The sequence below is a fragment of the Orcinus orca genome, chromosome 14 (assembly GCF_937001465.1).
Source record: "Orcinus orca chromosome 14, mOrcOrc1.1, whole genome shotgun sequence".
NCBI classification, from domain to species: Eukaryota; Metazoa; Chordata; class Mammalia; order Artiodactyla; family Delphinidae; genus Orcinus; species Orcinus orca.
In genome coordinates, this window is record NC_064572.1 from 30,716,330 (window position 1) to 30,733,088 (window position 16,759).

General features: G+C 42.3%; 1 protein-coding gene and 1 pseudogene across 5 annotated transcripts in view; both read left to right on the forward strand.

The window, feature by feature from the left end:
• The first annotated feature begins 4,994 nt into the window (after nucleotides 1–4,994).
• The window catches only part of MCU (mitochondrial calcium uniporter), a 217,373-nt gene continuing 205,608 nt past the window's right edge, over nucleotides 4,995–16,759 (forward strand). Inside the window, exon 1 of one of the 5 annotated variants that reach the window (XM_033434139.2) lies at nucleotides 4,995–5,435. In XM_033434139.2, coding sequence (XP_033290030.1) covers nucleotides 5,292–5,435 — 144 coding nt within the window. In that variant the 5' untranslated portion in view covers nucleotides 4,995–5,291. The remainder of the gene's footprint in view (nucleotides 5,436–16,759) is intronic. The other 4 variants (XM_004273140.3, XM_049697311.1, XM_049697313.1 and 1 more) reach the window with 4 other exon arrangements.
• On the forward strand, nucleotides 9,293–13,118 carry LOC101270387 (ATP-dependent RNA helicase DDX50-like; annotated as a pseudogene).

Consider the following 16,759-nt stretch of genomic DNA (forward strand, 5'->3'; position numbering starts at 1 on the left):
TCATTCAGATCTTGTCCCCTACTCTTATCCCATCTCTCAATTAATAGTAATTATTTTCTTAGTCTCCACCCAAATTTGAGATAATTTGGCTCCCAAGTTTTGGGAGCTGGAATGATTTTAAAGTGCCTAATTAAGAACAATTTGTTAATGATTATTATCTCTTCCCCTTTTCACTCTAAGCTGTCTTTACACTTTCCAAGTCTCATGCTGCTTTTTATTCCTTAGGCTAGTTTTTATTAAAGAAAAGAGAACAAAACTGTTTCTCTCTGCCTTTTAATAAACATGACTCTTTCTGTCATCCTTTCCTTGATCCTTTCCAAATCAGCCGTGGTTGCCATAAGTGATGGCTGAGAGACAAGATGCCAAGTGCAATGGTTAAATTTAAAGAGCAGCATTCGCACCTGTTGTTAACTGGCAATGACCAGTCTCACACCCACAGTTTCCTCCACCCTCTGCCTCCCACCAAGTGCAACCCATAGCCCAGAATTTGTGTTCATGTATAAAAGTACTGATGAAGATTATATACATTACATAGAAATGGAGAATGAATACAGCATTTGACACTAAATTAGTTCAATTTCAGAGGAGCTGAACTTCGGGCAACACCCAGCATAATATAAAGATGTATCTGACCTTGAAATAAGCAGGTGGAAGTGACTAGGTATTTGATGAATTTCTGAAGACTATTAATGGACTGTCTCACCTGAGAATAATTTTCTTAGACCTGCCATACTTTGTGAAATTATTTTGCCTTTTAGCATTGGAGAGTCCTCTAAATGTAAATGTTTTGTAAAAGAGGCAATCCAAGAAGTACTTATCTAAAAAGTCAGCTTAAATTAATTTGCCAGATTGGCAACTCTAACCTGGAAGAGCTGTGTAGGAGAAAGATAGTAACATAAATAATTCTGATAGAAAATACACATAAAAAGTGAGAGAAGAAGGGGACTGTGGCCCAGCGAGGCAGATTAGTCTCATCAAGTAGGTTGGATACTCAAGGGAGTGGCAGCCTCATTGTCAGACCAGGTCACATCAAGTACCAAAGTACTGTGATAGAAAGTCAAACAACAAATTCTGAGAGTTTAATTTTACCTGAGCATTTCCTCTCAGAGGAAGCCAAGCTGGTCTTCAGGAGAATAGAACAGGTGACTTATGGGTACAGTAGGAGCAAAGAGTTGGAGGTTGGAAGGTCAGGGCATGTTCAGGGTATGGGTAGTAAATACCTGGAGAGTGCTGAGAGAGGGGAGCCCTTTACCAATTTGGAATTTTGTTGTAATTCAGCCTTGTCAGAGAATGTTCTTAGGATTTTGGGGGGCACTTTTGAATACTCTGGAATGGATAGTGTTGGGTTCCATAAAAATGTGTGCTGAATTCCTATGCACTTAGGAGGTGTGGTTTATTCAAGTTCAGAATCAGTGTCTTGCCCCTTTGGATCATTTCAGATAGGGGCAAAAGACTTCCTGACTCCAAAGGTCTACTGAATAGCAAAGGCTATAGGAGGCCACAGGCCAATCCAACACAAAAAGGACAGTGTGAGGGACTTCCCTGGTGGTGCAGTGGTTAAGAATCCGGCTGCCAATGCAGCCAACACGGGTTCGAGACCTGGTCTGGGAAAATCCCACATGCCGTGGGGCAACTAAGCCCGTGTGCCACAACCGCTGAGCATGCATTTTAGAGCCCGTGAGCCACAACTACTGAAGCCTGCACACCTAGAGCCCGTGCTCCGCAACAAGAGAAGCCACTGCAATGAGAAGCCCAAGCTCCACAAGGAACAGTAGCCGCCGCTCTCTGCAGCTAGAAAAAGCCCACGTGCAGCAATGAAGACCCAACGCAGCCAAAAATAAATAAATAAATAAAAATTTAAAAATCGATTAAAAAGGACAGTGTGAAAGTTAGCTGCCAACCTCTCAGATCCTGAGAAATATGAACAAAGACAGTCCTACTTGAGCAAGCCCTGCCCTTCTCAACTCAGTGTTTTCCCAGTGTTGCGTGCTTGACAGACATAAATAAATAAATAAATAAACTTGCAGACTGGATGTTTCGGACCTAAAAGAATGTTAGATTAGGGTCACTAAGTTATAAATGAATATGGAGTCAGTCATCCTTTGGAGGCCGGGGCATGAGTATTTGAGTCCTAGAGATGGGTAGGTATAAAAAATAGGAATAATGACATCTGGAAAAATAGTGAAGCCAAATCACCAGAAAACAGGTCTAAGCTGTGGTTTATGATAATTATTTAAAGGCTAAAACCCCTTTCTTCTCCCTCTCCTTCACATACTTTTTTTGATCTTTAAGAATTGCTGATCTCACTTGAATAATAACTCATATCATCAGTAAACCATGAAACATAGCCCCCAGATCTCTAAGCAGATCCCTTTCATGTTTTCTTGTTCACGTCAGTAAGCTGTGTGCATCACCTACCCTGGCTATTCTGGAATGCTTAGACAAATACTCCATTGAGTTGAGTCATACTTTGGAGCTGACTTTAGTGTACATTTTAGTAGGGAATCTAGTTAGAGTTTCACGCTCCAGAAAATCTGTTCTGATTAGTTTTAGCTAAAAGAAAAGATCAACCTGTTTTAAGGATTGGCACAGAAAACAATTCTGCAGTCATGTAGGTTTCACTGAACATATTTTTGTAATAATAAAAATAACATGCAGATGGGAAAAAGTTAAACCATTCAAAAGGATAGCTACCCCTTAAAATTTCCCAGAGGTAACTTTTTTTTTTTGGTTTATTCTTCCAGAAACCACTTTTGGTGTGTGTGTGTGTGCGTGTGTGTGTGTGTGTGTGTGTATCTGTCTAGAGGATGACTTTCTATTGAGTTATCTACATTTTCTCCTTATTTGGCCTAGCCAACCAGCTGGTATGAGATATGTCCTTTGCAGCTGTGGAAAGGTTTTCTCTGTGAAGAGATAATTGACATTTGTTTTTTTAAATTTATTTATTATTATTTTTTTGCAGTATGCGGGCCTCTCACTGTTGTGGCCTCTCCCGTTGCGGAGCACAGGCTCCAGACGCGCAGGCTCAGTGGCCATGGCTCACGGGCCCAGCCGCTCCGCGGCATGTGGGATCTTCCCGGACCGGGGCACGAACCCGTGTCCCCTGCATTGGCAGGCGGACTCTCAACTACTGCGCCACCAGGGAAGCTCTGACATTTGTTTAGATTAATTTCTATCCCTGTATTATTAGAACTCAGTTTAGTCAGTGGATCCTCAAAATATGCAGCCTACCTGTGGTTAATCAATGGTTTCATCTTGGTAGATAAAAAATGACACATTTTGGTAAATAAAGAGGAAGCTTTTGGTAATCCCTCCAGTTTCAGATTTATGCACTTGAAAAACAAAAAAACTGTCGTGGTTCTTTTGCAAATCCACAGAACTAAATCTCAGTAATGCAGGATGCATGTCTCATTTTCATATTTCGATAAATAGGGGAAAGGCAATTCCAGTAGAACTTTTCAAAGTGTAAGATGGAGTGGAGGGCACAATTCTGATTCATAGCCAGATTTGCGAAGACAAAGTAAAAACAAAACTAAAACCCGTGGTAATACTAGTAAGAAGGTGTAAAGGGGCAAGAGAGAAGGGGAAATGGCAGAGCATGGGTAAATACATAAAATGCACATGGGATAAATATAGATGAGTGGAAAATGATTGTAAGTGAAGTTACCCCAGGAATGTCACAGATTTCCAACTAGGGGGATTAGTGTGTGCAGCTGTTGAATGGGGGCCTTATCTCATTCCTGAGCTCTCATGTTCCACTGTTGAGCAATAAATGCCTTTTGGGTGAGTGGTTTGAGTGTCTCACCTGGAGAAGCCAATCATCTTACAGTTCTGGGGTGGGTGGAAGGATTAAACAAACTAAAAGCTTCACTTCATTATTTAGCTATTCTTGGCCAAAAAAGTAACATTTCAGTCAAACTTTAAAGAATATTATTAGAATAAGTGATACAATAAAATTGTGTGCGTGTTGTTTTGTTTTAAATTTATCACCTTAGGGTACACTAGAAAGATGTTTCCCAAAATTTAGGATAATACTTTTATTTGCTTACCAAACTGTTTTGCTGCTCCAGATTTTATTTTATTTATTTTTATTTATTTATTTGCTTTTTTGCGGTAAGCGGACCTCTCACTGCTGTGGCCCCTCCCGATGCGGAGCACGGGCTCCGGACGCCCAGGCCCGGCGGCCATGGCCCACGGGCCCAGCCGCTCCGTCGCACGCGGGATCCTCCCGGACCGGGGCACGAACCCACGTCCCCTGCACTGGCAGGCGGACTCCCAACCACTGCGCCACTAGGGAAGCCCCTGCTCCAGATTTTAAAAGGAGGTGTGAGAATTAACTAGCTCATAACAATAAACAGCAAAGAAATCCTCTTCTGAGGAAATTCAGGAACCTCAAATCTTTCTTTCACTCTTCAATGAGCTATCATTATGAGCTTGTCTCTGTGGAAGGATTTTTCAAGAGAAAGGGTTATTCCAAAGTGTATTCTAATGGCTAATTTAGCTAAATTATGAAAATTAATTAAGGTAACCTTTACGTGATTTTTATTACATTATCAGCATGCTCTGTTTCTATAGTTTAATAAGTTGCACATAAGGTCAAAAGTCGTAAGAAAATAGAGTGTTGCTTCTGGAGAGTGTAAGAATATCAGTATAAAGGTGCTGTAAAAGTGAACTGAGTATCTGAAATGTATACAGTTCTGTTGATTCACTTTGATAACATGTACTCATTCTGGGACTTTGGTATAATCATTCTAGCCCTCCTGTACTATGCTACATATCACAGTCATTGGATCACTCCATGACGGGATAATTTCAGCATATCCAAATACCATTATTTATGAATGATAACTCTGGGCGTGTCGTTGGGAGTTCCAACGTACATAGCTAATGATTACTAATTTGGTGTCTATTTTGCCAACTTAAAACACGAAGCACAGAGCTTTGTACAAATATCCATTTCCCCAGTTACCCTTATCTTAGCTGTATCTTTGGTGAGGATTAGCCGAATCGAATATGCCATCTCTATTGGTGCTATTCTGAGGGGCTCGGGTGCCAATTACCGGTTCCCTAGAATTTGCCCGTAATTGACTATGTCCCACAATAGGTAACTCTGGAAGTGACAGGCAGTCTCTAGTGTGGTTCTCCCGCCTGTCGATTGGGCCTTGCAAGAAGCCCCGCCTCATCAACTCAGTCAAGGGCGACAGTTGGACCGGCGCCGGTGAGTGGCGGGTCTTAGCTCCGCCCCGGCCGTCCGCTGCGCTGCCTGGGTCGGCGCCGTTTCCAGTTGAGAGATGGCGGCCGCCGCAGGTAGATCGCTCCTGCTGCTCCTCTCCTCCCGAGGCGGCGGAGGCGCCGGCGGCTGCGGAGCGCTGACTGCAGGCTGCTTCCCCGCGCTGGGCGTCAGCCGCCACCGGCAGCAGCAGCACCACCGGACGGTAAGCGAGCGCGCCCGGCGGCTCCGGGGAGGGCGGGGCGGCGCTGCCGTGTGGGATCAGCAGGCGGGCAGGCCGCCGGGGCAGCGGGCGAGTTACCTCAACTCGCGGCCGCTCCAGAGGTTGCCGGGCACCGAGGAGCCGCCGTGCCCTTCAGGCGCCTGCGGCGGCAACCAGGAAAAAAGGCAGGGCGGAGGAAGCCGAGAGGAGGAGGGGCGACGGCAGGGATGTTCCCGCAGGACCGGGGACACCAGGGCGGGGAAGGGACGGGACTTGAACCTCTCTCTGACCCGCCCCCGATCTCGGTCCCTCCCTCCTTTTTACTTAACTGCTCTGCCCTATTGCTCCCGAACTGAGCCTCGTTCAAGTTGTCCCCTTTCCCTCCTCCTCCAGGCGGGTTGGGGTGTCCTGAGTTGCCGCGGCTGCCTTGTGTATGTGTCAGGAGAGTGGCAGTGCCATACTGCTGGGAACTGTCCCCCGGAGGGCAACCCAGGACCCCAGCGGGGCCGCTCCCTAGTTCTCTTCTCGACCCTCTGGGAACGGGCAAGACAGAAAATCAAACTTTATCCCCCTGTGTGACTTCCTGCGTGTGGGCATGGGGAACAGCACCCTTGCGATGGATGCTGCATTGCTTCAGGAGGCAAGCTCCAACCTCTTAGTTCCTTAAAGGTCCTCGGTGGTGCTTTTGGAGGGCTGCTTTATAAGCTTGTTCACGCGTGCCTGAAGAAGGAAGGTGGGCAGCAGGCAGAGGGGAAGAGAATATGACAAGTTGTTCACAGCGGCAGGGATTTGGTGGTTGTATTAGCCAGTTATTGCTGGCTTTCATTGGCTGGCAACGCACGGGAGTTTCTATTTGAACAGCCTTGGGGTGTGTGTGTGTGTGTGTGTGTGTGTGTGTGTGTGTGTGTGTGTGTGTGTGTGTGTGTGTGTGTGTGTGTGTGTGTGTCTTTTTCAGTTGCAAGAGATCAACTTGGCATGGGGTTCTTGACCTAACAAGTCAGCAGGTTCTCTTCCCTTGGACTTTCTAGACCCATGCCGTTGGTCTCTGGCCAACTCCAAGAGAAAGTGTAGGTTTTATTTCCTAGGGCTAAGTTGTATAGTGTGGTAATAAGAGAATCACTGCAGACAGCCTGATAGCAGAAAGTAGTACCTTCAGCTCTCAACAAATACACCCACCTGTCTTGTTCTGATCACATAGCTCTTGAGGGAAAATTGAACTGGAGCTTTTCAGAGGATACCCCAAGACTGATGACATTGTAAAATTAAGTGTCTGAAAGAGCAGTGAAAAGAACTAATGCTCTTTAAATGCAAGATGGTATTGTTATTATTAGTCATAGGTATGGACCTATCCTCGTTCTTATGAGAAAACTGTACTTCTTCATTTTGGCATACTGACATATTGCTTTGCTGAAGCTTTTGGGTGAGAGCCGAGCTTTCCACAGTTCAGTTTAGATTTGCATGTTTCATAGCCTCCAGTTATGTGTTTTGTTCTCTTAAAAACATAAGGCAATCCAAAAATCTGATTGCATTCCCCTCCCCCTCAAACTATTTAAAGACTTACCAAGTTGTCTTTATCTCTGTATTTTGATAATACATCTTCTGACTTTGCAGTTTGTTTTTAAGACTATTTGGGTGTGGTATTCATTTAGCATTTTGAAATTTGTGCCTTGTATATTTTCCACTGTGTGAATCTTTCAGTCTGTGAGTGCCTTCCTTGTGCGGGTACTTCATGAAAGTGTTTTTCTGTGCTATTCTGGGGTGGATAAAAGTGATGTGCTGAATTTGAGGTGAAAGCACAACTAAAATGAAGTGTTATTTCTGAAGGGCAGAAGTGTTATATGCATGGTGACTTGCAAATGAACTTAGAATTGTAAGATTTTGAAAAAAGTTGTGCCTGATTATTTAAAATATGTAAACAGTTTTTTTCTTTTTCTACGATTGCTCCGAAGCTATCATGTATTTAGCTCTCTCCATCTGTTATTCTATGATTCCTCGCAAGACTCAATTTGAAAGGTATCTCTTAGAGATTTAACTGTTGACATTTTATGCTTGAAATTAAGACCCAGAAAGGGAGAGACTTGGCCAGGATTACACGATGAATATACAACAGTTTTAGGACTCCCACCCACTCCAGATATTCTGACCCCCTTATTGTGTTCTTTTTATTATAAAGTACAATTTCTCCTTCACATCTTTCTCCTCGCTTATAAAACTTACTATTGTTTGTTATGAAAGTACTGGTATTTCAAAACCCCGTGAGTGAGAATTCTATGTTAGTTTGAGACATATGTATTAGGCAATATAGGAACAAACCACTGGCTCTTACAAAGGTCCCTGAGAGACACTAAGGTTGAATCTTGCAGAGGTGACATCCTGTGTATGTGCAGCAGATGGCACTCTGTGTCGGACTAGATCACAAGTCCTGCTTTTGCCACTTTTGTTCTGCTGTAGTAGGTATGGTAAATTAGAGCCAGGGGGACATAACCAATTATAGTACTGGTTAATTTTTTGCTTGAGAGGTATGTTTTTTGGAATTCATTTTTTCCAAGTTTGAAGAACAAGTCCAGAGCAATACAGTTCAGCTAATATAGGTAAATGTGATTGCAAAGTAATAAAACATAGCTTGTACCGCCCCCCCCCCCCAATTAAAACATCATTCAACTGAGTAAATAGGAGAAAAGGTGCAGGGGCTTATTCAGTATTTGTAGCACCATCTAGTGTAATTTTTCCTTTCCTATGTGAAGAGCCTGTTATTGCTTCCCAGCTTGTGACTGTAACTGAGTCTGATGTAAAATATCTGTTGCATGCTTTTCTGTGTGGTTAGTGAAGGTGGCAATTTTCAAGGATGATTCTTTGAGGGGAACAGCCTTTCATTGTGAACTGTGTAATTTCTTTGCTAAATCAAACTGTCTCATCTCTGATTATGACAGCCTGACTGTTGGCATTTCCTAGTGGTCAATGGCTATGCTGAATTGCTAAATCTCTTACTTAAGTCTGTCATTATACTGTTATAGATTGTGGCTGTCCCTTTTTACTTTACACATTGTAGTTCTTTGGCAGTGATGTCATTTCAGTTTAACCTGAAAGTTTTTTTTTTTTACTTTTCTTTTAACCTGAAAGTTTTAACAGAGGTTACATTGCCTGACACAGAAGTAAGTCCCAGTTCTTTAATTGGGCTCCTCATGATCTGGCTAAGTCTTACTTTGCCAGATCCACCCAGCACAAATACTCCACTGTACTTAAGCCAGTGTCTCCTATACCCATATTAAATGTCTGTGCAGTTTTTGCAGGGGAATTTCAGTCTTAACCACTCCACTAACCGCTAAGGTTCATTTTAGGTGAGAGACTGTGACCTTTGACTCCTCTTTGAATCTAACTTCCTCACTTTACAGATGAGAAAACGGACCTAATGGGAACTGAGGGAAGTGACTTTTCTGTTATGTTTGTGGTTAATGACATCTGGGATAAAAATTCTTTTAAATGGAGGTGGATTCAAGGAGAAATCCTAGTCTGAATCTTCACATGTGTGTTTCCTAGCTCTTAATCCCTTTCCATTGTTCTATTCTGTCTTCTCTGAATGCTGATAGGACTTATTATTTTCAGGACACAGATTGACACTGGCTTGTTCTCTAAATGTTTCATTTGTGGGTACCTTATCTTACTGGGCAGCGATTGTGTATCTTGTTACCTTTTTGTCTCTCATAGACTCCAGAGCAGTACTAGGTACGTAGATAACACTCAGACAAGCATTAATTGAATACGCACCCTTTTGTCTGCTTGCCAGTGAAAAGGTGTGCTCTACTCCCCACCCCCCCCCACCCCCCCGCCTCCCGGTTTGACTTTTTTAATGACCTGTTGCTTAGGTAACCACATTTGGGTTACTGCTTTAAGTTTGGTATTGCCAGTGCTGTCTTTGGTTGTACATTACACTTCTTTATGGTGGACTGATGCAGAGTTGGTAACATTGGATTAGCTCTACAGTGGTACACACTTTCTATCCAAAGAAGCAAAAGTATGATAAATACCCAGATTATTAGGAATATATGTTTGAATCAGAGTCTAGATTTATTGTTGTTTTAGTTGACGATAATATTTAGATTTGGAAGGTTGTGGATAAATATGCTTAGAGCAGATTTATTATGGAAACTTTATCTTAAAATCTTGCTTATTTTGAACCCCATAAAATAGTCGAATGAGTAAATTTGGATTTAGTCAACAAATTCTGATTATTTGAACTTTTCTGAGTCTCAAGGGGCTCTATTTTATGCTTTATGGAACTCTAAGAGGGAATCTAAATAGAAATGCAGCATCAAGAATGGTGTATGTTGGACTTCCCTGGTGGTGCAGTGGTTAAGAATCCACCTGCCAATGCAGCGGACATGGGTTCGAGCCCTGGTACAGGAATATCCCACATGCTGTGCAGCAACTAAGCCCATGCGCCACAACTACTGAGCCTGCTCTCTAGACCCTGCATGCCACAACTACTAAGCCTGTGTGCCATGACTACTGAAGCCGGTGCGCCTAGAGCCCGTGCTCCACAACAAGAGAAGCCACTGCACTGAGGAGCCCACGCACCACAACAAAGAGTAGCCCCTGCTCGCCGCCACAACTAGAGAAAGCCGGCGCGCAGCAATGAAGACCCAATGCAGCCAAAAAATTAGTTAATTAATTAATTAAAAAAAAAAGAATGGTGTATGTTGAAGACAATAAATTGAATGCGAATTTTGGTTTTGGGGCTGCCTACTGTTTGAAAGGGAAATCAAGGAGTGGTCATGGTCTTCTATAGTAGCACTTCGTTGATACCATAGTCTGAATAACTACTAAGATGTTGCTTTTATTTCTTTTTATATTCTAGCTTTGTGCTCTGTGGGTTTTCTTAAAAAAATTACTGTTTGTTTTCCTGTGATTAAGGACAACATTACCTTTTAAGATCTCAAGATAACCACTCAATATAGGGGAATCCTCTATTCTTTATTTGACTGATTAATACAATACTGGAACAATGTGTTATTAGGAAAACTAAGATGTTACCATGGAAGACATGTACTTAAAAGAGTCCTAGAATTTAGAGCTCGACAAGACAAGGTTAAGTAAATAAAAGTTCAGGAACAGTAAAGTGGCTTTTTCCTTGGTAGCCCAGCAAGTTACTGCAGAGCTGAAAATGGCTCACACATCTGCTGGTTTTCCCATTAAGTTCTTTTTCTATGAAATTACAAAATTCTGTGTTTCATTCTAAAAATGATTAAGCTGAGACTGGTTGTTAGAAGTGAATTGGGGGAAGTGACGCACGGCCCTGTCTGGGAGGCTGCCCTGCCCCCGCTTCCTTTCACCCTGTCGCTGCCCGCAGGTGGTTGTGGCCGCAGTGCCCAGAGGGAGGTGGCGGCAGCGGTGGCTGCGAATGATGCCTGGGAAGCTCCTATGCGGGGACATTATGGAGTTGGAGGCGCCTTTGGAGACAGCCAGAGGAAGGAGAGGCAAAAGAGCTCTGTGGATGTCGGAATTTCGGATAAGGGATTATGGACGTGTACTTCCCTTATAGGGTTGTTAGGAAGATTTAAACTAGATAAGCTGAAAACTTATTACACAATGCTGGAGCGATAGAAGGAAGTCAAGGCACCATTATGACCCAGATGAGAAATCAGAAACAAGAGGAAATGGTGTTGCAGGTGACCTGGATGCTCCCAAACCCAAAAAAAGCTAAAATGAAAGAGAAGCTAAATGGTGACACCAAGGAAGGATGTCATAGACTTTCAGATGAATTTTCTAAATCTCACAAGTCAAGAAGAAAAGATCTGTCAAATGGAGATACTGATGAATATGAAAAAAAAAGTGAGTGTCATCCTTAGATAGTTCTACTCAGAAATCAAGTGATAATAAACTAGAAGAGACCCTAATACGTGAACAGAAAGAAGGAGCCTTCTCCAATTTCCCTATTTCTGAAGAGACTATAAAGCTTCTGAAAGGTCTAGGGGTAACATATCTCTTTCCTATTCAAATTAAGACTTTTGGTCCTGTATATGAAGGAAAAGATTTAATTGCTCAAGCACAGACAGGAACAGGAAAGACATTCTCTTTTGCCATCCCCTTGATTGAAAGACTCCAAAGAAATCAAGAGACAATTAAAAAAAGCCACTCACCAAAGGTACTTGTTTTGGCTCCTACAAGGGAACTGGCAAACCAAGTAGCCAAAGACTTCAAAGATATAACTAGGAAACTCAGTGTGGTGTGTTTTTATGGTGGAACATCATATCAAAACCAAATGAATCATTTTCGAATTGGTATTGACATCTTGGTTGGGACCCCTGCTCGTATCAAAGATCATCTGCAGAGCGGCCGATTAGATCTTTCTAAACTGCACCACGTTGTGCTGGATGAAGCGGATCAAATGTTAGATTTAGGTTTTGCGGAACAAGTTGAAGATATTATCCACAAATCCTACAAAACTGATTCTGAAGACAATCCTCAGACTTTACATTTTTCTGCAACTTGCCCACAGTGGGTATACAAAGTTGCAAAAAAATACATGAAATCCAGATACGAACAGGTTGACCTTGTTGGGAAAATGACTCAAAAGGCTGCAACTACTGTGGAACATCTGACCATCCAGTGCCATTAGTCTCAGAGGCCAGCAGTTATTGGAGATGTCCTTCAAGTCTACAGTGGGTCTGAAGGGAGGGCTATTATCTTCTGTGAGACCAAAAAGAATGTAACTGATATGGCCATGAATCCACATATAAAACAGAATGCCCAGTGTTTACATGGCGACGTTGCACAGTCACAAAGAGAAATTACACTGAAAGGCTTCAGAGAGGGTAGTTTTGGTGGCAGCCAATGTTGCTGCCCGTGGTTTGGACATTCCTGAGGTTGACCTGGTTATTCAGAGTTTACCTCCACAGGATGTTGAGTCCTATATTCATCTCTCTGGATGCACAGATAGAGCTGGTTGGACAGGGATTTGCATATGTTTTTATCAACCAAGAGAAAGAGGTCAACTAAGATATGTGGAACAAAAAACAGGAATTACTTTTAAACGTGTAGGTGTTCCTTCTACAATGGATTTAATTAAATCTAAAAGCATGGATGCCATCAAGTCTCTGGCTTGCATTTCTTATGCTGCTGTTGATTTTTTCTGACCATCAGCTCAGAGACTGATAGAAGAGAAAGGGGCAGTGGATGCATTGGCTGCAGCATTAGCCCACATCTCTGGCGCATCAAGTTTTGAACCACGTTCTTTGATCACCTCTGATAAGGGGGTTGTGACCATGATTCTGGAAGCCCAGAAGAAATACAGGATGTTAGCTGTGCTTGGAAAGAACTTAACAGAAAGTTGAGTAGTAATGCTGTGTCCCAAATTACCAGAATATGCCTCCTAAAAGAAAATATGGGCATTTGCTTTGATATTCCCACAACTGAGAATGGTTACAGGCAGAGTGGCATGATTCAGACTGGGTACTCTCAGTGCCAGCCAAGTTGCCTGAAATTGAAGAATATTATGATGGAAACACATCTTCTAATTCCAGACAGAGGAGTGGCTGGTCAAGTGGCTGGTCAGGTGGTCGATATGGTGGCCGGTCAGGTAGACAGAGTCGACAGGGGAGTCGGTCAGGAAGTCGACAAGATGGTAGAAGACGAAGTGAGAACAGAAATTGATCGAGAAGTGGGGGCCACAAACAGAGTTTTGACTGAGATAGTTAATCTACCAGTGTGAGCTTGCCTGTTTCTGCCTAATCGTGTACATTATCCACCAAAAATTAGGTCATCATAGTTGAGGTCTGTGTCTGCTGTTTGCAAAGAAGTTGGTTGTATTTTTTTTAAGTATTTTGCAAGAATGGTTGTAAACAAATCTACTTATCCAGTTATACCTTTGAACAAAAAAACCTCCTTTAAAAAAAAAACAAACGTGGGCTTCCCTGGTGGCGCAGTGGTTGAGAGTCCGCCTGCCAATGCAGGGGACACAGGTTCGTGCCCCGGTCTGGGAAGATCCCACATGCCGTGGAGCGGCTGGGCCCATGAGCCATGGCCGCTGAGCCTGTGCATCCGGAGCCTGTGCTCCGCAACGGGAGAGGCCACAACAGTGAGAGGCCCGCGTACCACAAAAAAAAAAAAAAAAAAAAGTGAATTGGGGTCAGATTCTTCCAGTAAGACCCTAAAGTCAAACTGAATCTTGAATAGTTACTTCCTGATTTAGATCAAGCTTGAGGACATCTGATAAAAAATTGACCTCTGCAGCTGAACACAGAAGGGAAACAATCTGTTTATTTATTTCACTGCACTTTGCTTGCATTGAGACAGCCTGTGTAAAAATGAAAGTTGACTTCAAGCAAAGTAATTTTAATAAGTTTAGTGAATTCTTGACTCATAAACCGTGTACAGGCTTGATTTTTTTTAATTCATAAAAGCATAACTTGGTAAATTATATCATTGACTGGGTCTAATAGCATACTAAAGCTGAACTTTTTCTAATACAGTTCTGGAATAATTGGATAGTATGACATTGCATTTTGACATCTCTCTTAAAAATAAGAGGCTTTTCCAAAAGTTCTTTAATGATATTAATAATATTTATTAATCCAAAAGAGTGAGGTCTTTACCTTTTATGCTTCGTTACTAAAGTTTTCAGTTTTTACATTTTTAAAATTTATTGTCCACTTTATTTTGGGGAGAGCACTTGTAATAATCACCAGAAAATTGTTGAGCAGAGCCCATTGGGTGTATGATACTATCCAGAGGACAGTCTCAAATGTACAGTCCTGAGCCGTACTACCTTATAGGTTTCAAGATTTTTTTTTTTTTTTTTTTTTTGCGGTACGCGGGCCTCTCACTGTTGTGGCCTCTCCCGTTGCGGAGCACAGGCTCCGGATGCGCAGGCTCAGCGGCCATGGCTCACGGGACCAGCCGCTCCGCGGCATGTGGGATCTTCCTGGACCGGGGCACGAACCTGCGTCCCCTGCATCGGCAGGCGGACTCTCAACCACTGCGCCACCAGGGAAGCCCAGGTTTCAAGATTTTTTAAATTCTTTTTTTGCCTTCTCAGACAGGCCCACTTTGTATAATACTTCTTACTTACCTATAGTAAATGGTGTTACAGGATGTTTAAGAGTATTAATGTATGCTTTAAACTTTAGAGGAAGTTAATGCAACTGATAGTTTATAAAATAACAGGAGAGCAAATAGGTCAGCTGAACTACCTAACCTGTAAAGATAGAGGAGTAGATACGGAAGAAAGCATCTAAGAGCTAAAGGCACTGTGTTTCCATGTTTAATTCTCACCATAACCCTATAAGAGGTATTATTGTGCTAGTTTGATATATTGTGCTAGTTTGAGGAAATTGAGGACGGGATAGGTTCATTTCTTCTTACGTGTCATAAACTGTTTTAATGATAGGGATGCAAAGATGGACAAATGTTTTGGAGCTGGGATTTAAGCCTACGTCTGGCTAGAATTAAAGCTGTACCATGCTGGTTGTCAGTGTGGGTCTTCCTTCCTTTTCAGCACCTGCTCCTTCAGTTTTGTTACTTTCTCAAGCATCTGCTGCAGTTTTTTCCAAGACACCTCACCATCCCTCCCACTGACTACATTTCTTAAATCTCTTTCTCCACCCTCTCCCCCCCCCCCAGGTATTAACTGATAAGAGTCTAAGGTATTACGCCTACCCCCCACCCCCCTCCAAATCTTTGAAATTTAGTTTAAGATTCTAAAAAGTCCCACCCAGTAAACCTGGTAATTACTGAGCATTGCTTCTATATCAAGCACTTTTATAACATTTTGTAGTATACTCCACAACAACCCTTCAGGCAAAATACCATCCCCATTGTACAGATGAGAAAATAAAGACCTAGAAAGGTTAATACCTAGAGTCATTCAGAATATATCTGTGGAACTCCTACTCTGTGAGACACTGTGCTGGTAAGGAGAGATGTTTCTGTTGTGGTTCTAAGAGTTCACAGTCTGGCCAGGAGACAAGACTATAAACAAGACTGTAACTGGCTGTGCTTTTTTTTTTTTCCCTATGGAGGTCAGTGGGAGCACTTAGACTTACCCGAGGATGTTGGGGAAGGTTTCACTGGTGAGGCCTTGCTTGAGCTGAAATATGAGGAAATATAATGTGTGGGGGACTGAAAAGGTTGGTTCATATTCCAGGCAGCACTAGTATCTAACATGACAATATGAGGGAGTATGATGTATTTGAGAAACAGCCTGTAATTTGTTACAACTGGATATGAGCAAGAATAGCTGAAGATTATTAGGCTGGACAGTAGCAGTGATACCAATAATAATTAATATTTATGAAGTGCACCATGTGCCAAGCACTGTACACAGTCTCACTTAATTCTTGTGACACCCTGTGAGTAGGTATTGTTATTATCCTCATTTTACAGATAGTGAAACTGAGTTGCATCAGATTGGTTAAGTGATTTGCCCAGACAGTTAGTGACACATAGCTAGTAAATGACTTGCCTAGGATAACACAGCTAGCGAATGGCATACCCAGCATATAAAACCAAGTAGTCTGGCTACAGAGCCTGTCTCTTCACCACTTGCTGTGGTGAGGGATCAGATTGTGAAAGGACTTGTGAAGGAGCTGACATTTTATGATGTAGTTCAGTGGTTTTTTAAAAAACTCAACCCACAGTAGAAATACCTTTTATGTTATGATTGAGCACATGCATGTGTGCATAAAACTAGGAAAAGTCTCATGAAACAATATTTTTACTATGTATGCATAGTTTCTGTTCTCTTTTCTTAAGGAAATTCTGGTTGGGACTCATTTAAATTGATTCTACAATTTAAGCCACAGTTTGGAAAATTACTACTTGTCCGTAGGTGAGCATTGGAAGAATTTCAAGTAAGGGAATCACATGGTTATGTTTGTGCTTTTAGGTAGGTCACACTGGCAGCAGTGTGAAGGCTTAATTGGAGAGGATGGGACTGGAAAGACAGACACCAGTAAGGAACATCTTAATGGACCAGGCAAAAGATGTCTGAACTAGGACAGCAGCCTTGACGATGGAGAAAAGAGAATAGAGAGAAGGGAGATATAGGAAGTAGAGTTGATAGTCCACAACTAATCATCAAGTTCTATCACTCATCTACTAAGTACTAGGTAGAAAGACAGTTCAATTCAAGACCTGTGTTACTGTGTTACTCAGGTACTGAAATTTTATTTCTTGACTTTTTTTGTGTGTTCCTTTTTATCATCGTGTGAAACATGCTTCTTTGTTGTCTTTTCTACACCTCTGTTTTTTTTGTTTTGTTTTGTTTTGTTTTGTTTTTTTGTTTTTTTGCGGTACGTGGGCCTCTCACTGTTGTGGCATCTCCCGTTGCG